Source organism: Monodelphis domestica, chromosome 7 (assembly GCF_027887165.1).
Source record: "Monodelphis domestica isolate mMonDom1 chromosome 7, mMonDom1.pri, whole genome shotgun sequence".
Classification (NCBI taxonomy): Eukaryota; Metazoa; Chordata; class Mammalia; order Didelphimorphia; family Didelphidae; genus Monodelphis; species Monodelphis domestica.
Genome location: NC_077233.1, coordinates 77029718 through 77051225, shown reverse-complemented (window position 1 = coordinate 77051225; position 21508 = coordinate 77029718). Strand labels below are relative to the sequence as shown.

Sequence of the window (21508 nt, the reverse complement as noted above, 5' to 3'; positions counted from 1 at the left end):
GGTCCAGAAGAATGAATCAGAACAGGGAGAACACAATGCTTTTTAAAATGTCATGTTCTTTTACTTCATAACTTCATTCATCCTTCCTATATTTATATTTTTTTCATCACATTAAAGTTGTCCAGAAATAAATGCCAGACTAATATAGTATCACTAAATGCAATCAATCAATTAACAAATACTTATTAAAAGTCAATTATGTGTGCCAAGCACTAGGGATGCAATGAAATGATTATCTACTTGCAAAATCTGCCATATGCCTAGTAGTAGCTATTAGCACAGTAGTAGTTCATAGAATGTGAATGTTGAAGGGGTCCTTCTATGCTCTGAAATTCAGTAACAATGAGTAGTAACTAATCCAATCTCTTCTTTGGAGGTAAAAAAATTGAGGCCCAAAGAAATAAAGGGGGATAAGTTAAAAGGAGAGTCAGGAATAGAATCTATACCTTCCTAATCCCAATTCTGGAGTTCTTTCTATTGCATAACAGTATAGAATAAATCAAATCAAGAAAAATATTTACTATGAATTAGATTCTAAGGACACAAAGCCAAAAAACAAACAAACAAACAAACAAAAAAAAAAAAAACACACACACATAATTGTTCCTGCCCTTGAAGAGCTTTGTTAACTACAATATAAAATATATGTTTCAAATACAGCAATGGCATGATATTATCTACAAACATCATTCCCCTTATTAATTTCTTCTGGTCAGTGGTTTTTTTTTAATAATTAACACACACATAAATAAAATTAACTTATAATTTATATTTCTGCACCTCTAAAATAAGAGGTATTCCCATTACACTATGGAAATGTAAAGGTCTATATTACTTAGCTTGAATCAATTATCAAAAAGTCAAAATTATTAGAAGTTATTTTAAAAGTCACGTATGAGTTTTTTTAAGTCTATTGACTTCATTTTAAAAATAATAACTGCATAAGCATTATTAAAAAAAGTTCTTGAAAACTCGTCCCCTAAAAGAGATAAGTTCCAGAAATAGCAACAAAAGAATGTTTCTGTAAGTCAATACTTATTTCCACACAGAACATAATTAGAACTAAAGCATCTAACAAGGCTTATTGTCACTATCTTTCAGAGACGAGTCTTAACGAGGGAGGGCATACAAAGAGCAAAGTATGGTACTGTTCCAAGTCCATATTTTATTACATAGAAATAATCTATTGTAAATCAACGAGACAGGGAGCAACGAGGTAGCTTGGTAGATAGAGAGCCAGATGTGGAGATGAGAGGTCCTGGATTCAATTCTAACCCCAGGCACTTAGCACTACTTACCCATCTTTTACCATGCTTCAACATAGAACCAATATATACTATTAACTCTAAAACAGAAGGTAAAGATTAAAAAAAAGATCTAGGCAGGGAATGGGAAAGATTGGGGGAAGATGAAGAGAGAGAGAGGTAAAAGCTTACAGTTCCTTATGTCTGTGATTTTATGATCTTATATTACAAAAAGAAAACAAAACTCAATAATATTCAAGAAAAGGGCCCTTTTGGGGGGGAAAAACTGGTCAGAGATGGCTAGAACCCTTCTGAGGACGTTCCTAGGGGTTCCTCTCTCACCTGTTTTGTTTTGGGATTTATAAGACCCCTTGAGTGGCTACATTCTCGTTTCAGACACCAACTAGAACCATAGAACATTAAAAAAAAATTTTTTTAACTTGTTAGGTGTTGGGAGTGAGGAGATGGAGGAAGGGGAGGGAAGTAATGATTACTCTTTACAAGATGAGGACCATATGTAGGGTATCTGAAACAGAGCTCTTTTTAGTTAAAAAATGGCCCTTTAGGGCCAAAACACTAGAATTATCTGGGGAGGTGATGACATATTAGCCTACATAAAATTTTTAAAGTACTGAGCAAAAAAAAAAAAAGCGAAAGCTCCAGGAATGCCATGGAAAAACAGTAATATTGCTGCCATGCTCTTTACCACAACACAAATTTCAAGAGTTTTACAGCATGACAGAAATTGGCAGTTCTCAGTGATAGCAGTAATCTGTTGGCCTTTAGTGGGATAAAGCAACTCACTGAGGCATTTCCCTCTAAACTGGAATTTGCAATATTAGCTTCAGCTACAGATGTTATGGCAAAGAGAATCTTCCACCATCATTGTTCTCAACCCAACTGGGAAAGCCATTATGACCATATCGAGCTCATGAGCTGGAAGTCTTCCTGGAGTACCATTAGGGAAAACTTTTGGTCCACTTCAGTCACTGTCATGTCCCGTCACCACTCAGCGTGAACATTGTCCTTGTCCACAACAGAAAAAGTCCACTTGTGGTCTGGAGGGCAGGTGGCTAACCTTCTTATCACTTCCCAGAATAAAAGTTTTGCATGAAAATCCCCAAAACATGCCCTTCATTTCCTGACCACTCATCTACGTAATCTACAAAATCATGGGTCACCTCAGTGATGACCCACATCAGGAATAGTCTTCCCTCTTTTCTCCTCCCTCCACATTCTTCTTTGTCACTCATCGGGGCTGGATCCAAGCCCCAGGTTTCTCTGAGGAAGGAGGATGGCCAAGCACTTGAGTTCAGGCATGTGGTTGGAAATTACAGTACTGTTTGGTTCCATCTCCATCGACTGTGACATTTGTTTAAAGTAAGTGCAGACGCACATCGCCTGGGTTCTTTTCCCCAAGATGATCATTTGCACATTTTGCAAACACTTTAGGCTGCTCAAGATGTCATCCTCCTGAATGGCCTCATTTTTAGAATGGGTGCCAGAGGGGTGGTGCAGACTGGGAGACTGCTCCATACTGGAGGAGAGATAAGGAAGAAGGAACTCCAGTTATTTCTGAAGGAGATTCTACAAACACCCATCAGATGCTCCTTTTCACCCTGTCCCATGGAATAACAAGGGTGCATTGATGGCAGCAGAAGGGCAATCTATTTAGGCCATAAAAGGAAGAGTGTTTCATTCAGTGCCTCGGCCACTTCGCACTATTCCTGTTGTGGAAGGACCAATCCGAGAGGCTGGATAATTCTGGCCCGTTGCTGCAGCGATGCAAACTTGGTTGACGATCGCAATGTTCCAAATGTCCGATGAGTGCCTTTTTATTGTTGAATAAATAAACGGCTGGCTTAGGCTTGGATGGGAGGAAAGAATTCACCCTGATCCTACACTTGCCCTCCTACGCAAGTCTGCCGGTTGTCCTCAAGAGAAGACATGGGCATGGCCGCCTTGCAGAAATATCAAGCATTCGTCACTGTCTGCACACTTACTCTCCCGATCTCAAATGACCGCTATCCAGTAGCCAAGAGCCACAGGTCCCTGGTGTGAGCCAAGGATATGGGCCGGGCGACAAGTTAAGAATAAGGGGACGGTGGGAGAGCCCCCAGGGCTGGAATGTAGTCACATTTTTGGAAGGATATCCAAAGCTTTGATGGTTCATCTGAGACAAGGCGATCAGGATACACCCGGGTTCAGGAATTATAGAGGGTCCCACTCCAGCCGCTAGGCTCATGCCACCCAATGACGAATGGCCGGTTATCTTCTGCCCATCTAGTCTTAGGTTCACACACCCTGTTTGCTTCATTTCTTCCTCCTACTACTAATGCTTTACTGGTGAAGCTTCAGGAACCTCTTTTAACGGAAACCATCATGGCCTTCAGATTGGGGGTGGGGGGCAGAGAGGGAGAATTAGAAGGAATGAGAGATGGGATGGTCAGTTCAGGGAGGCAGGACTGGAACTCCCCCGGCCACACTTCCAAAGTCAGACCCTGGCCCGAGATTCAAATCAATAAGCATTCATTAACTCAGAGGGGACCTACTGTGTGCCAGGATTTCCACCCTGCCTGAAAATTCATTAAAATGCAAAGGAATGGGGGCAGCTAGGTAGCTCAGTGGATTAAGAGCTAGGCCTAAAATTCGGAGGTCCTCAGTTCAAATGTGGCCTTGGTCATTAGCACAAGGTGCTTTATATAAAGGCTTTCTGGCTTACCCTCAGACGGTCTCTAGTCATTTTAATGATCAATTTTTTTGCTATGGTGGGTTTCTAAAATTATTTTTATTTTTAAAGATATCTTTTGTTCCTTTTAAAATCATTTACATTTTCCAATATAACTCATCTCCTTCCCCTCCCTCCCAGTTTTAAGTCTGTAACATTACTAATCCAGAAAGCCATGTCTTCTAATAAAGACTTTTTTAAAAAAGCAGGTGTGGGGGGGAAGGTTTCAGCAAAATTAACCAAATGTATCACCCAAGTGTGACTCTGAGGTGCTTGAAAACTAGCTCTTCTAACTTCCAGGAGAATATCCTATGCAGACATGGCAGTTTCAAGCAAATACAAGCAAATATTCCTCAAAAGATACCAGTGGAGAAAGGGAAAAACATACATCCAGAGGCTCTACCTCTATTACTGTAGGTTATTGTAGTTTTTAGAATATTGGTCTTGGACTAAAACTTCCTGGGATCAAGTCCCAGCTCTGTCAACCTGACCTGGGTGAGTATATGTGTGTCCGTCTGTCCCTTGGCAAATCTTTCAACTTCTCTAGGTTTCACATCTAAAAAATTGGCACAATACTTGTAAAAACTGCCTCTCAGAATATGCGATGAAAGCATTTTGTAAGCATGAAGAAAATGTGACCCATTTTCATGATAATACTTTGATGGAGGAGAGCTGTTCAGAAATTAAGTTTATAAACTGAATTGCTTGCACATGATTTGGGAGATGGGTCTGATATTTTATTAGGCTTCTGTGGCCACATGGTGAAATAGTTCTGTTTATGACTTTGGAGCAGACCTTGGAAGGCATGGAATTGAAACTTTTCATTTTACAACCAGGGAAACTGAGACCCAAGGGCATCTACTCTCAGCAATGTACTGATCAAGGATAATACTGGAAGATTTATCCACTCTACAGAAACCCTATTGGGGTCATCCTTCTCATCGGTGTATTTATGGGGGTTTTTTGAGCTATGGTGATGTATGAATTTGCTTTTACAACAATGACCAATACAGTAGTGTTTTATATGACAACAAATTTTTTTCTTAAAAAATAGAATTAAGATTTGAGCCCAAGTCTTCTGACTCCAAATTTAGTCCTCTTTCCACTACACCAAACTGCCTTATATTTAAGTTTAAAAGGGATAATGGATGCTCTGAAAAATATTTCAGTGAGATTCATCTCTATAATTTTGAAATAAATAAAGGGAAAGCTATGTAAGTATAAATAAGAAATGCTTACATTTACAAGAGTATTCCTTCCCTAAGCCTTTTGAGGCAAGCTGAATGACAGATATTATCATCACCCTTCCATTTTTCTGATTAGAAAACTGGGACTAAGAGGCAAGTATAAAAGAGGAGAACCTGGGGGATAAAAGTCAAAGGCAGAATGAATTCTAAATATCTCTGGCTCCGAGCACTGTGCTGTTTCTCTCAGGAGAGGATGCCTCAGGAAGGCAGGCAGGGAAAAGCCATTTTTAAGGCAGGGTACAAAAAAGTCACCAACAATCATAGCTGGTCCGCTTAATGATGCTACTATCAATAAGACAGTACGGTGAGTAAGTGCCGTCGTAATCACCCTTGCACTGACACTGGGCACATTGAAAGCAGAGACTTTACAACTGATCCGTGTTCCTCCTCAAGTCCCTCTGACTCAGTTCCACAAATATTAACTGGATGCCTACTATGTGCACTGTACTGGACCCCGAGAGATCCATTCAGTCAGATGGGACATCCGTGGCCAGAGTTATGATCTAGGAACTGATAGTCTACTTCCTAATGCCTCTGACATCCCCTCCAAGTCCCTTGGCCTGTGACAGCCTTTTCTGTGTTGGGACGCCCTCTGGATGCCAGATCGTTGGGTCAAGTTTCTAAGGGCAGCCAGGGAACCAATGGGGGGTTACTCATCACCTCAGAACAGTTTTGGGTAATTGCCCAAAGGTAAATGGGTAAACGGTTCTGTTCCCCTCTTCAGAACTGTTTTGGGTAAAATGCCAAAGGGTTACTCACCCCCTCCGAAGTTTTGGGTAAATACTCGGAGGTGCTTGAAAACTGGCTCTTCTAGCTTCTGGGATTATAAGCTATTTAGACATGGCAGTCCCAAGCAAAGACTACAAGTGGTTCTACCACAAAAAAGACCAGTGGAAAAAGGGGAAAAGGTTAATTATTAGGAAGTAATTTAGCCAGAACTCCTATCGCACACAAGCTGTTTCAGGATCAAAGAATTATAAAAAGAGAAGACTTCAGAAACTGTCATGGTTAACTCATTCATTATATAGAGGAAGAAAAAGAAGTCTAGAAAATCTAGGAAAAGTCTGAGAAAAAAATCAGTAATTTTCTCAACAGCCAGTAAAACACCCAGAACATGGACTTCTTGATTACTCTTTTGTTTTGTTTTAACCCTTACTTTCTATCTTATTAACAACTCTAAGACAGAAGGGCAAGGGTGAGGCAAATGGCGTTAAATGACTTATCCAGGGTCACACAGAAATTCCCAGAGCTCTATCTACTGTGCCACCTAGCTACTCCCCTATGCTTTTTAAAACAAAGGTAGAAGAAATTTTAGAAACAGAAAGCCCAAATACTCTATTACTGTATTTTTATTCTTTACATAAAAAGAAGCATTTCTGTACACTAAGTATAATACAAAATCTTCTTTCCATTCTCCCTGCTTCAGAAAATGCACAATAAATTCAACCCATTATTTTCAAAATAGTCCTGCTTCTCCATTCTTCTTTCTGATTTTCCTTCTGTAGTTCTCTATGCACTTTAGAAAATATTTCAAAGGTTCTCCCTTTTGAGTGGGGAGGAGAGGGAGGATCTCCACTGCCAGCTTCCAGAGACTGTCCTATGGCTCTCCTCCCCCAATTAAAAACAGGACAAATAAACACAACTGTGTTAAAAATGAGCATAGTCATGCAAAACAAATCCACACAGGAGCTAGGTCCAAAAAACCTAAATCTTCAGCTGTAACCTGAGCCTAACACTTCTCTGTCAAGAGGTGATTAACATTCTGCATTCTCTAGAGAGGTGTTGGTCACTACTTTGATTAGAGTTCTTGAGCAAGAACCTCATTTGGAAGATAGGGAAAATGAGGCAAAGAAAAGTTGGAGAATTTGCATCTAGGCCGCTTCAAAATGTCTAAAGAAGAAAATACAATAAACTGAATAATATCACCCACTTTTCAAGGAAGTGAGAGCTCATGTCTGAAATGGGAATCGATATAAAAAAGTGAAGTGTTTTTTGAAATGGAGGAAATTACATGGGATTCAGAAGTCTGGGGGCTTGGGTTTTTGAGACCCTGTTCTGTTATTTTTTACAATCTTGTGTGGTCCCAGACAAATTAATAATTCTCCTTTCTGAATTAAATTTTCTAATCTGAAAAATTGGCATAGTTGACCACTTAAGTCCAGTCTGACTTAATCGATGATCTCTTCAAGTTATAAATATAAATAATAAATATATTATAATTATATATGTATACACACACACATATAAAAATATCTTTTGATAACACTGGTGTTACTATTGAAGGCAGACAATCCCTTAAAATTCTAGCACTTAGCTAAAGATTTCTCCCTATGGACTAATCAAATTTAGAACCACTGAATTTTAGGTCTTGAATTTCCCACAGAATATATCTAAGCTTCATTCCATTAAAAAAAAATTGTTTGCTTTTTAAAAATTTGTCATCTCATCTCATCATGTTTTTTAAAAACCAGATCTCCTCTCACTCAGGCTAGAAGTGTAATGGTTACTCCCCAGCCTGATCTCAGGACTCTTAGGGGATGGCAACTTTGACCTGCTCCATATCCAGAAGGAACTGGTTCACTCCTCCTTTGGAAACTTGCTGGCCTCCTGTTCTTGGCAGCTCATCATTAAAATTCTAAACTTGTATACAGAATATGGATAGCTCTCTGAAGCCAAGAGATCACCAGTCCCAGCCTCCCAAGGCAGCGGGGATTACCAAGGAGTCCTCTGAAAGAGAACAGGCCCGGAGAAGTTGACTTGCCCAAGGTCACACAAGCGGGGATATTCCAGAAGTCTCAGCCCAGGCTTAAGCCAGACCTTGGACCCACTCCACAGAATAGTCACTAGGCTCGAGCTCTCCCGAGTCCTAGACCAGGAAACCTGCCACTGGACCATGTAGCTCCATCCAAGTGTGACTGTCTGGGAATGTCCTTTAGTCAAAACCTGCTACACAGACCATGTTCATGGGGACAGAAAAGGCAGTTATTTGTGGCCCTAGAGTCCTTCAGTGAGCAAAGGCAGAAGTAAACAAGTCTAGGAGCTAGCTGAAACACAGCCTGGTTGAGAATTTCTCCCTGGGCTAAAGTTTATCTTCTTCCACAAAAATTGTTGCAAGGGAAGTCAAATTGAGAGCGGAGCAATTATGGATATGATTTTTGGCTTATTTCTTAAAATTATATGAAAAGGGGGTGGCTAGAGAGGTCAGTTGGATAAAGCATCAGGCTTGGAGGCAGGAGAGCCTGGGTTCAAATGTGATCTCAGAGGGTTCCTGGCTGTGTACTCCTAAATAAGTCACGTAACCCAGAGGAACCAGCTCTCGCCACTCTTCTGTCTTAGAACGGATATTCAGATAGAAGGTAGGGGTTTAAAAAATTCTTGTAAAAAGGCTTTTGGAGAGTTGGGATCTGGGATGTGATTAATGCCTGGAACTACATTGAGGGAGGTCCCTAAAGGAAAAAAAAAATGCATCTATAAATAACAGCGACAATAACAACAACCTGCCTCTTGGGCCTTTCTAGGGCTGTGATGCTCGCTCGCCCCTTCTGTTCTGTTTATGACCCCGGACTCTCTCGCAATTCATCTCAGAAATAAACCTGCAGCTCCCGACATCCACCCCCTTCAGCTACCGCTTCCAGAAGAGCTTTGGTTATTACTTGGAAGTTATTCAGTTATTACTTGAAAAGGAAGGCACTTTAAATTTCTGCTTTAAAACCGTGTTCAGTTCTGTTGAAATGCTATGTCCTGGTATTATAAAAAATAGACTTGAATACAGGACTACAATCCCCACGAGCCTTTGCTCCACTTCCCCAGAATGCCTTGTAATCTCACCTGGGCCGAGATCGAGAAGGTATTTAAGCTGATTCAAAGGCTTGTGGCCTGCTCTCTTGGCGCCAAAGTCTTTTGGAAGTCTTTTGGACTTCCGTTTTGGAGCAGGCGGGTCTCTTGCGTGATGTGAGGTTATTTTGTCTAGGCCTCTGGCCTAGGCACATGTTTCTTACTTGTATATTCTTTAATCTTTAACCTTTAATAAACCTCTAAAAAATATAATACTTCTTGCAGAGAGAAACTAATTTCTACCTGCCTCAGTCTCCCCATATTCCCTAAAATTTAATCTTTACAGTATAAACATGGATGTAAAATAATGACAAGCTCTTTCAGAGAACAATCTGTATCCGGGACTAGGCTGTAAACCCTGCCAGTGACTCAGGGCAAGCATCCGAAGATGCACACTGACCAGTCAGTGCCTCTGGACTAGAGATTTGGGGTACCTTGGGACCTCGGGACACCTTAGACTAAGTGTCCTCCTTTGGACAGGAGGAAGGTCTAGGATCCCAAGAGAAGTCCTCTGACTCACTAACTTCATCTCTATCTTACTCTAACATCCTCTCTCGACGGGACCACCAGGGATGGGTGGGGTGGGATGAATTCTCTTCTCTTGAGATGTCTGATGGGCAAAAGAATCATATGAATGGAAAAACAAGAAGCAAGATTTCATGAGGGCAAATTTAGAATCATCCTGTGTTTCAAAATTTTATTTGTTTCAGGGGGCAGCTGGATTGAGAGCCAGGCCTAGAGATGGGAGGTCCTAGGTTCAAATATGGCCTCAGACACTTCCCAGCTGTGTGACCCTGGGGAAGTCACTTAACCCCCATTGCCTAGCCCTTACCACTCTTCTGCCTTGGAAACAATACACAATATTGACTCTAAGACAGAAGTTTTTTTTTTTTTAATTAACTAAAAAAAATAATAAATAAGTAGTGAATGATAATTACTTGATTCCGTGAATAAGTAAAAAAAGTAGAAATAGAAGAGAGTAAAGGAAAGGAAAAGCTGTTCTTTAATTAGTCCTCAGAGGCAAAGAGGATAAATAGACTACTTGTGGTTGTGATGGAGGGAAGCTGTTGGCAGATAGGACAAGCTGTCTGGAAGGGCTTTGTCATCCTGCTGCCCTGAAACCTAAGAGCAATGGAACTCTAGACACACCCTGGAAAGAACTTTTTAACTCTAAGTTAAACTATTCTAAGTGAAAAGAAAGTATTCTGCTCGAGTTTGAATAAAACCAGTTTGATAGAGGCCCTGTTGATCAATTAAGGCTCAGGGGCCCTCTAATTGTGTCAAAGTATTCTTGCATTCAATCCGTAAAATATTATTTTGAATTACAGTTAAGTTGAATTCTCCCAGGCTTAGCTACTTTAATTCAGAGTTTGTATTTTTTATTTAAAAAAAAAAAACACATTAATTAATTTTTTTATTTTAAATTTATTTTTTTTTTAATTTAAAAAAATCAAAGATGAATGGAAAATGCATTCTCAGACTCTTGTCTCAGTGTTTTTTAATTGAATATTACCTTAGGGACCATATAGTTGAACATTTCCATTTTACAGATGACTTAGAAAAAGAAGTACTTTGCCTGTTATGGGTCCAAAAAAGAGCTGGGATTAGTAGAAGCTGTGATTCTTGACTCCCAGGCCAATTCTATTTCAAGGACAACAAGCTGCCAGATGACTTATCCTATCATAAGGATGGCGGGCTACTGGAACCAAGGCTGGCTGTCCACTTGGTGGCAGCAGGCCCTAATTACAAGCTAAGCAACTTATCAAGAAATAAACAGCTTAAGTGCTGAGCTTGCAGAAAACCAAATCCATAAGAAGACAACAGAAGGAAGCACTAAGAGAGAATTCATGGAGTCGGGAAGGAAAATGGCACCAGGAAGGGCAGATCAGACATGGGGACCATAACCATAAGGGTACTCTAAAGTTTGTAAAGGCAAGCTGTTGCAAGAAAATACTGTCCTATTTGAGATAAAGAATTATACAACAATAATTTGCATTTATGTGGGGCTTTGCAAAACAAATTCCTCCTAACAAAGCCATCAGGTAAGTAGTGTAAGGATCATTAGTCCCATTTTACTTGGGGAAACTAGAGGCCCAGAGCTGAGAAAGGAATTTGGAATTAAGGCTAGGGCTCAGTCTTAACCCCAACAGGTTGGCTGCTGAAATTTCTACTGCTGGTCTGTTACATGATCCACATGGCTGGATGGGAATAAATTTGGAGACTGGAAACCAAAACTAATCATGTTGGGGGAAAATGAGCTAAAAAGCAGTAAGACGGCGAGTGGGGAGTGGTGGGGGAAATGTGTTGGTTTAACTGCTTCCTTCTCTGAATAATGAATGGATTCGATGAGATAGTTTCTATAGTCTGCTCTTTCACCTCTCAAGCTTATGCTAGGGGCAGATAGACCACTCAGCGGATGGAGCATAAGGCCTGGAAATGGGAGGTTCTGGGTTCAAATCTGGGCCCTGATAGATCCTAGCTGGGTGACCTTGGACCAGTCACCTGCCCACAATTTCCTAGCCCTTTCCACTCTTCTGCCTTGGAACCAATACACAGTATTAATTCTAAAATGGAAGATAAGCGTTTTGGTTTTTTTTAAGCTTATGCTAAAACTTGAGGTTAATTATTTCAATAATCTTTTAGTATCAATCACAATCAATCAATCTGCCAATAAATAATGTAATAGATAGAGCTTTATCTTATAAAAAAAACACACCACATTTTCCAAAGAAAAATATGACAAGGAAGAATTCATTTACGTTGAAACAAACTAAATCTCACTCAAAGGCTGTGGGGGTTTTTCTCGACAAAATGTATGAAAACAAAGTCCTTATATAGAAGCTACAATATTTACAAATGAGTTTCTGGACATGAACAATAAAATACAATATGAAATGCTAAATCATGGTTTTAATCTTGAAAAGTCTCAGTGTTCTCAAATTGGGATCCACAAACTTCAATGGAGAAAAAAAATATATCTTTCTTTTCACTTTCCTCAAAAGTTTCCTTCAATTACTTCAAAACACTTTTCTGAAAAGGAGCCGCTTCCTCTGACTGCCAAAGTCCCACCAAAAAAAAGTTTCTGATCTAGTCAACCCATTAATTTTACAGAAAACTGCTAATGCGGTGGCCTGCATCAGACAGGTTATTCCTAATTGCATGGTCTTTTTTACTCTACTTTTGATAATGGTGGCATGCCAGCAGCCTCTAGGAAATTCCAATTCTGCCTCTGAACTCTTTTCCCCTCAATTACAAGCATCACAAGATTTACAAAGGATTTTCCTTTTCATCAACTGGGAGGAAAGTGAGGCTGATGACTTGACTAAGGTCACATAGCCAGGGAATTGGAATCTGCTCTAAGAAATACTAGAGTGCTCCCTCAAGGGTATTTATATTTTAAACCCAAAATGTAAGCACAGAGGGAAAGGCTATCTTCAAATGGAGACAAAGCCTTTAGTAGCTAGTAAGAGGGAGAAGAGACCTACAAGGCTATCCGCCCCCCCTGCTCCCTAAGGCCCAACTGGGAGGAAGAAAAATTAGCTACAAACCACTAAACTAAACAAATTAAAACTGCCCCTATGCATCTCTTTCTCAAAAAAAAAAAAAAGAGTTCAGACCAGAATGCTCTAGGGGAAAAGGGAACACACTCCCCTTGCGACAGTCGCCTTAGGTTATTATCTCAAAACTACACAAACACCACCAAATCTAGAATGTGGAAACTTTGCCGATTCCTTCCCAGGATCAGCTGCTTAGTTTGTTATATATTCTTAGTTCATTATATATTCTCTCATATTATATATCCCTCTCCCTTAGTTTATTATACATTCATTTTGTAAATATTGATGTACCAGTTATTGCTCCCAACAGAATATAGTATTGTTTCATTTCTCTTCGTACCTAATAGTAAAGGTTTGACTAATGATGACTGATTGACAAGTTGCTACCTTGCTACAGTTCTTTCATTTTTAATATTCTGGGGTCAAAAGCACATGTGGTTAAAATAACTGTTAAAATAATAATTAATAAAGTAAACTTTAAAAATGAATAAAAATATTAAGAAACAAATTCTTCTTAAGCAGGATCTTAGAAAACATTTTAGGAACTAGTCCAATAGCAGACAGGACAGGAATAATATGTACCTCATCTTGTTCCTACATGATTTTGATTTGTTATACATAAAGAGTACAAGTAAAGGTTACATAATGAGGAAGGTTTCAAACTTTTTAACTGAATACTACTTAGGGTGGGAGAGGCAGTGGGGCAGGCTTTATAAGGAAACAGGAGAGTGGATGATGGAGACAAAGAAAACTACCAAGATGAGGGGTGGGGGAAGAGAGGAAAGTCTTGGGGGAGGGGGGGAGGAAAAGAAAAGGAATCTGTTGAAAGGAGACAGGATTATTTACATTTTAGTGGGAAAAGAAGTGATTAAAAAAAAAAGAATTAATATAAAGTATCCAGATCACTTCTTGTCCTTTGAGGGATGAGAATACAGAGGTAAAGTGATTTTGTCCAAGGTCAAAAAGCTGGCAAATAAATAGCACGGGCTAGATTTCATACCTAACTCCTCTGACTCTGGCAGGATAAAGTGGGATAGGAGAGAAGATCTATTATATCATTTGCAGTGTTCAATAGCTTTTTGTTATATTTCAGTTTTATTTAGTGGACCTGCTTTTAGATTAAATGTTACCTTTAAATAAAAAAGCCAACAACAGAATCCATTCCCTCTATCATGTGAAAGTTATCCCCTGGACTATGGTAAGCCATAAACTTTTCTAACTAATGCCATTTAATTCACAGGTTCCTAAAAAGGAGGGGTGGGGATGGGGAAAGGGAGAGGTTAATTCTTTCCCAAGATGATTAATTTTATAAGATTTTCAACCTACAACTAAAAGGATTAATTGCAAAAAATGCTGACTCCACTCTAGAAGAGTGAGACCTACTAACACTAATTATTCTCCCTTTGAGTCCAGTACCCAGTAGTGTTACTTATCTCCTTGTTTCCTGGAATTCCTGCCTGTAGAAACAAGTCATTCCAAGCAAAAGTGATTGGCTCATGGCTGAGAAAAGCTCCTTCCAGCCTGATTTTGCTAGCTCTGCCTGTCACATTCTATCAGAGCTCAGCAGCACAAACCTCACAGCAGAAAGCCCTTTTGCCCAAGCAGTAGCACAAGGAAGGATACACCACCTCCTGGCATTAACTCCTTGAAGACCAGGCAAAAACATGAAGTTCCATTAAATGCAAGTTTAGACGATCCCGACTCGGAAAAGAATAAGTACCTGAGATTGACTGCTCAGTTCTTACCCACATCCTCCAGTTGCCCAGGAGTCCTGAGGTCACAAGATTCCCAGTGCTGGTTTGCAAGCAAAAGGCCACTGTACCAAACTCTCCTGTAGTCTGTGCCTGGTTGCTCCCAGACAGCCTCAGTAAATATCCTCTAAAGTTTCTTGAATCAAAAATGATGCAATCCCTGAGAGGCTGCCATCATCAGCACTTCTGAGATAGTGACTGCCCTGAAGCCAGCACACAAGGCTTTTGAGAACTTAAAGGTCTTTGAGATCACTTGCTCTCAATTCTTCACAGTGAAAAGCACATTTCTATAGTGCCTGAAAAACTAGGGTTTTCTTTGTTCATATAAATATTGTCACCCTCTAACTCATTTTATAGAGGGGGAAACTGAAGATCAGACACACTAGAGAAACTTAACTCATTAAATTAAAACTAACAAAATATATATATAGTTATTTATATGTGTAACTAAATATATATATATATGTATGTCAATCTTTTATATCTATGTATATGTATTTATATATTTAAATAAATAAAATTTATACATAACTAAATTTATATAACTATTTATATACAACTAAATATATATTTATATAATTCAGATACACAACTAAATAACTATATGTAGTTATTTATATAACTACATAAATATATGTAACTAAATGTATTTAGATCTAAATAACTATATGTAACTAAATATATTTATGTAAATAAATATATAATTTATAAATATAGCTAAATAGTTATATATATATGGTTATTCCTATATAACTATAACTATCTATATCTATCTCTATATCTATAAAACAAGTCAGTTGTTCACAGCTTAAATTTCAGGGACTTCCCCACTACATGCCAAGGTAGCATTGCCTAGAGCAATGTTGACAAACCTTTTAGAGACCAAGTACCCAAACTGTCCCCCTCCCTATGCTTTAACCCAGACAGGGGTATGAGAAAGTGCTCTCATCAGGCAGCTGGGTAGAAGAAGTTAGAAATGTCCTCTGGGGCATGTGGAGAGGGAGAAGGGAGCAGGCTGGAACCTTGGTTTTCTAGTAATAAATTCTGGCAAACTCAGTGCTGGGGCAAGGGTGACAGTGTGTGTGCCCAGAGAGGCTCTGAGGGTCACCTCTGGCATGCGTGCCTTTGGTTTGCCACCATGGGCCTAGAGGCTTGTGAGTAGATTTGGAATCAGGGCAACCAGAGTTCAAATCTCATTTCAGACAACACCTAACTAGCTTCCAGACCCTGGGAAAATTCTTAAATCTTTCTTAGCTTCTATTTTTTTCATCTGGAAAATGAGGAGACTAATAGCTACAAGACCTACCTCACAGAATTGCTTGCAAAGATTCAATAATATATGCAAAGTGCTTTGTAAACCTGAAAACACTATAAAATGTAAATTATTTTATTACTGAACCCAAGAGCAGAATTATCTATAATTGTTTCCCCTAAAACAAACATCTTTTAAAGAAGGATAGAAGAGACTTAATTTCACAGTGCAAAAATAAAGCTTAAGCTCCTATCTAGATGCATCAAAAGAAATCCACTGGTTTACTCATATACAAAATGCTAGTAAATCATGGTAAACTTCAATACAAATGTAAAACTTGCTCCTGACTCTTAACCCTACTTTCACTGTTAACAGTACCCTGATTGTCATGCTTGGATGGAACCAAGATCTTTCAAAAGGCATGGGGGGGATGGGTGGGAGGGAAGAAAGTTAATGTGAACTTCCAAGGCAGGGAAAAAAAAAGCCAGTTAACTCATTCAATTTATTGGAGTCCTTTCAGGAGGAGGGGAGGGAGGCAGCTTGGGGCAAAACTAATATAAAGATCAACACTCCTAATGTACAGTGGCTCAAAACAATCTGCTGCCATGGCTACCATTCCACCACGACTCAGAGGGCTAGAAATAACACTTCTCAAGAACAGAAAGCTACAAAGCTACTTTTCTCTGCTCATTCACTATTTTGCTGGTAAACTGGCTACATCTGGCAAGTCCAATTTGGATTCCATGAAACACCACTAGATGAAAGTTGCAAAATGAATGGCACATGTTATTAATATATTAGCTAGAATTAGAGAAAGGAGATCGTCTCCCTTAAAAAACTAAAACAAAAAAACCTTGAACTGATAAATAGAAATAAGTAATATGTAGTTTTAAATATACAGATATCTTTTTGTCAAATGATGCCTTCTCTCAAGGAGAGAGAAGAAGATGGGAAGGAATAAACTGGGTATTTTAATGGAACAACAAATTAATTAATATGATTTTTTTTAAAACTTGACAAAAACCTGTTTGCTTTCTTTGAAAAACATCTGTATGAGCAGGACCAATAAAGTGATGAGATTTATATTTACAAAAATTTAAAACCTGAAAGCTCAATAAAAATAGTGAACTGATTAACTTTTTTAAAAAGGAGCTTTTCCAAATGAACAACAAATTGAGAGAGATAGCTAACCTTAAATATCAGGTAACAATTATTTAAGTGCTTTTAAAGTTTTTGAATCTTCAGTAGATCTCTAATACCTTTAGGGAAAAATGCAAACAATCAAATTGGAATTTAACTTCACCTTTCCACCTCTTATCCTATCTTCCAACCTCCTTTTACATGGCATCAGATTTAAAATCAGAGGGGACTTTAGAGATCAAAACAAGGAAACTAAATGCAGAGGGATTTGCAATGTTAGTATTAAGGTTGTCTTCTGACTCTAAGGCTGTTTCTATTGTGACAAAATACTTGTATATTTAGGTTCTAAAAAAATTGGTAGGCTTATTATTACTCCTTTAACTTGGAATGCCATCTCTTTCTCCTGGGCCTTTCTAAAAGCTGCTCCCCATTCCCAGAATGTACTTCCCTCTTCACCTCAGTCTCTCAGAATCCTTAATTTCCTTCAAGGAAATCTACAGTGAAACTCCTAGGAAGTTTAATATCTCCCATCCCACCCCAATCCATGGAGAGTGGCTGTGAATTTTATGGAAAAAAATAACACATTTATTTCAACATAATTGGTTTCCTTTGCACAAAACATTAAGCAAGATAATTTTATATATATTTCCCCCCCCTTTGGGTGTGTGTGTGTGTGTGTGTGTGTGTGTGTGTGTGTGTGTGTTAAATGATGCCTTCTTTAAAGCGAAGATGGAAAGTAAGGACAGAGTTAGCAGAGTATTTTAATGCAACAAATTATTCTGAGAAGGAAGTCAGCTTCACCAGACTGTCAAAAGAAAGACTAAAGTCCCCTATCCTACCCTAAGCCTTTCCTAATTCCCAGTTGTTAGTTTTTCCCCTCAAATCATACTGTATTTTTTTACTCTCTAAATGCTGTTTCTTCTCCCTCTCCCTCCTTTCTCTCCCTTCCCCCAGTAGAACATCAGCTCCTTAAGAAGGATGACTTTATACTTATGTGTGCCTTTGTATTCCGTAGTCTCTAGTTTTAGGCATACCAGGCAGGGCTTAATCAATGCCTATAGAAAAGAAACTCCAGCCAGAGAGCTTACATTTGGAAAAGGCTGAGCAGTTACCACTGCTACCTTCTGATAAGAGATAAAACTGTGCAATGGTTCAAGCTGCTGGAAACTGATGCTCTCTCTGGTCTTCTTGAAAGATGTGAAAGTGTATTGTGTATACTCCTGGTTCTTAATGGGAAGGAGGTCAAGGGGAAATGGGTGATCCTCTTCTAAAGCCTGCTCAGAATCAGAGCCAGCACTATAGAGGAAAAATTCAGAGTCTTGAAAGGGAATCTAAGTGTTTCAAACTTGCTCTTGCCTATTTTTTTGTTGGAACAGCAGGTGAGTAGAAACTTCCCCCATTTAATCTAAATGCTATTTGTTTGGGAATCGGAATGACTGCTAGGGAAGGAGGTTGAGGTTGGTGGGATCTCTTGAGCTCAGGAGTTCTATGCGCTGAGCTGATTGAGCATCCATTTCCAAGAGAGTGGTGTTCTAGGCTGCCTAAAAAAGAGCGACAGTCTGGATTTTAAAGGGAATACATCAAAGCTTTCCTGCCAATCAGTAGTAGAATCAGTCTATGAGCAGCCACTGCATTTCCAACCTGGGTGAAACAGGGAGACTCAGTCTTTGCACCTGCCCTACACCCCGAAAAAGGGCAACTTGCTTGGGAATGACTGGAGAGTACAACCCAAGCCCAGTGGAATGTCTGTGGCCCCAACCAATATGTCACTGCATAGAATGATCTAGAGGTGAGAATGAAGCCTGAAATGAATCCTGGCTGACTCATCAGTGCGCTGCCCATCGGCTAGTGGGAGATGGAGATCAGGGCATGGATTCCATCAAGAGACTGTCTGGCATTCAGCTGTCTTCCACTATGTTCTTCCTCTCTCTCCTGCCATTTTGCTGCTACTATGGGAAGAAACTTTTGGATGTTAAGAAGTAGTATGTGTAATGGTCCACTGGGTCTAGGCTTTCTGCAGAATTGGTATATAGGAGGACAACTCTTGTGATGCCTTGTCATGGGCATAGAAACACATACAGATAAAGGTCAGTGTAAGAACTGAGGGCTGTGCATGAGCACATTTTAGTAAGCCCGCAATGCCCACACATTATGACTCACCCTGATCTATCCTGGATTCCCAGAATCACTGACTCTACAGTTTGCTGACCCGGCTTTGGCATATCCATTCCAATCCTTCCCCCCTGATGACGATAAAGCCTCTACTGGCTTTTGACTTTCCTGATGTTCTGGCTTATCTAACTGGCATCTCCTTGTGAAAGGCCTTCACTAGCCAAGGATTTGGAGTCTGAATCTTATTCTGTGGAATGAAGCTGCTAAATTATGGATTGAAAAATTTATGAAGAGTTTCTCTCTTCTTAAAAAAAAAAAAGACCCCCTTGCCCACCAAAAAACGAGAAATCTGTTCACAAGAGAAGGTAAATGACAGCAAATTAGAGGTGGCAGGGTCATTGAAAAGTAATGGCCTCAGTTCTAATGAGTAGGGTACCAATATTTCCTGAATCTCCTGGCAACATGTTAAATTCTACTATCTACATTTCTTAGGAAAGACCATTTGGCTAGCTTCAGATTTAGGAAAATGTTGGTTCAAGTCTTGACCGAAGCATTCAGTGTGAACTAATGTAAGTCACTGAACCAGAGATTGCCCAAGCAATCTTAAGACAACAAATTATACATTTATTGATCTGTTTGAGTATTCCCAATCAAAAAAATCATAGGTTCAAATGTGCCACTGACCAAGTTCTATCATTCAATATTCATTCATTCATTTGATATTTTATATCAAATCAATAAAAATCACGAAAGCACAATGCTAGGTTTATGGCAATAAACAGACTTGAAAATAAGTGATTCCATCCCATCCCTCTGATCAAAGAGCTTACTTTTGAGACTTTCAGAAATTTATAGAGATTATAAATAACCATAATAAAAACTAGACTCTATGATACCACAACTAAGATTCACTATGGAATGAAAGGTTGAATCTGAAAAGTACATGGATTATATACATACATATATATATATATATAATATATATATATACATATATATTAACACTTGTTTGCCTGTTGTCTCTCTCTGTCTGAATTGAAGATAAATTCCTTGGGGGCAGAGATCCCGTTTTTGCTTTTCTTTGTATCTCTAGGGCACACAGTAAAGGCTTAATAAATGTTCATTGTTTTTTATTAACAAGCTGGAAAGCCTTCAAAATAATAGGTCCAGACAAGGACCTGCCTAGCTAAGTTCAGAAATCTCACTATGAAAGATTAAGTTTCAGGATGATTTTTTTCAGTCATGGAAATTTGCCAAGACTCTCTAAGGGTATGAAACAGATGCTGACTATACACAGGAGGTGCGAGTACTCATACCAATAAAATCACTAGTTCTTTGAAATAGTGAAATATTAAGTGTATATAAGAAGATATTGTAATATGAACTATCACTTACATTACAATTGAAGATGATACAAAGGAGAGAAAGGCACTACGGTAAGAGTCTGAAAAAGTTAGGGAAAAAATAGCACAAAAGATACCATAATGTCCAAATGCAGAAATATTTATCCAAGAGCTATATATAATAAGAATGAGATAAGAAAAAGGAACACCTGGTCATTTCAACTTCCAGTGCTCATGATAAGCAAATGCAAAAAGACTTTCATGAAGATAACTACTGTGCAAGTGGCAATGTCTGTCAGAGGGAGAAAAAAAGAACTAAGAAAAATTGGAAAATTCCTCCAAACAAAGCAAAAATACACCTTGCTGACTGGTGCCTTAAAAAATTATTATCATTAGTTAGCATTTATACAGTGCTTTAAGACCTGCAAAGAGCTTCATGTCTGTTAACTTACTTGATCCTTGCAACAATCCAGGGGAGTATCTGCTATTGTGATCCCCATTTTATAGATGAAAAAGGCAGAGGTAACGTGACTTGCTCAGCACTTAGTAACTGCTACATTGTGTAAGTCTTAACTTGGGACCAACTGCAACAACTCAACTGGGAAGCAGGAATTCTAGAATTGATGGAGGAAAATGTAATGGTTCAGATTTCTGGGGTTGGATGCGCTGTTCTCTTGTCATGATAAAAAGGCTGGACAGTGTATTGTATATAGCTCTGGCTCCTGACATGAAGAACGTTAGGGAAAAATATGTGACCTCTTCTAAAGCCTGTCCAGAATCAGAGCCCTAGCACTATGGAGGGAAAATGGACACAGCTGGCATCTGAGGGAGGACTCAAATTCAGGTCTTTCTGACTCTTTAATTCCTATGCTCTATCCACTATACTACTTCACTGACACTTCATTAAAAATGTGAGCACACAGTTTTTTCACACTGTAACACACCCTAGAAGATAGTGAAAAGTAGGCTGAAAAATACAGTCCAAGTACAAAAAACTAAAAAGGCTAGTGAAACACTACACATGGGCCATAAAAATACACATTTATAATCCTAATTAAGACCTATAGGCTCTCTTGCCACATGAAATTTTTAAAATAATTTATTACATTATCAATACGAAAAATAAATTAATTAAAATTGATATATTCATTAAATTATAATTACAATGCATAACCGATAAAAGACAATACAGTTATTATTGAATTGGAATTAGTATTAAAATAATTTATTTACATACACAAACCCTTAACCTCCATCTTAGAATCAATGCTATGTATTGGTTCCAAGGCTTTTAAAAGAT

At 38.8% G+C, this 21508-nt stretch overlaps 1 protein-coding gene across 5 annotated transcripts in view; it reads right to left on the bottom strand.

Moving 5' to 3' along the window:
* GRB10 (growth factor receptor bound protein 10) overlaps positions 1–21508 on the bottom strand; it is a 233563-nt gene that overhangs the window by 49002 nt on the left and 163053 nt on the right. The window contains exon 1 of one of the 5 annotated variants that reach the window (XM_056804838.1): positions 14356–14722. The exons of the other annotated variants lie outside the window; for them this stretch is intronic. Coding sequence (XP_056660816.1) covers positions 14356–14361 — 6 coding nt within the window. The 5' untranslated portion in view covers positions 14362–14722. Of the gene's footprint in view, positions 1–14355; positions 14723–21508 lie in introns of those variants that run through there. 5 annotated transcript variants of the gene reach the window in all.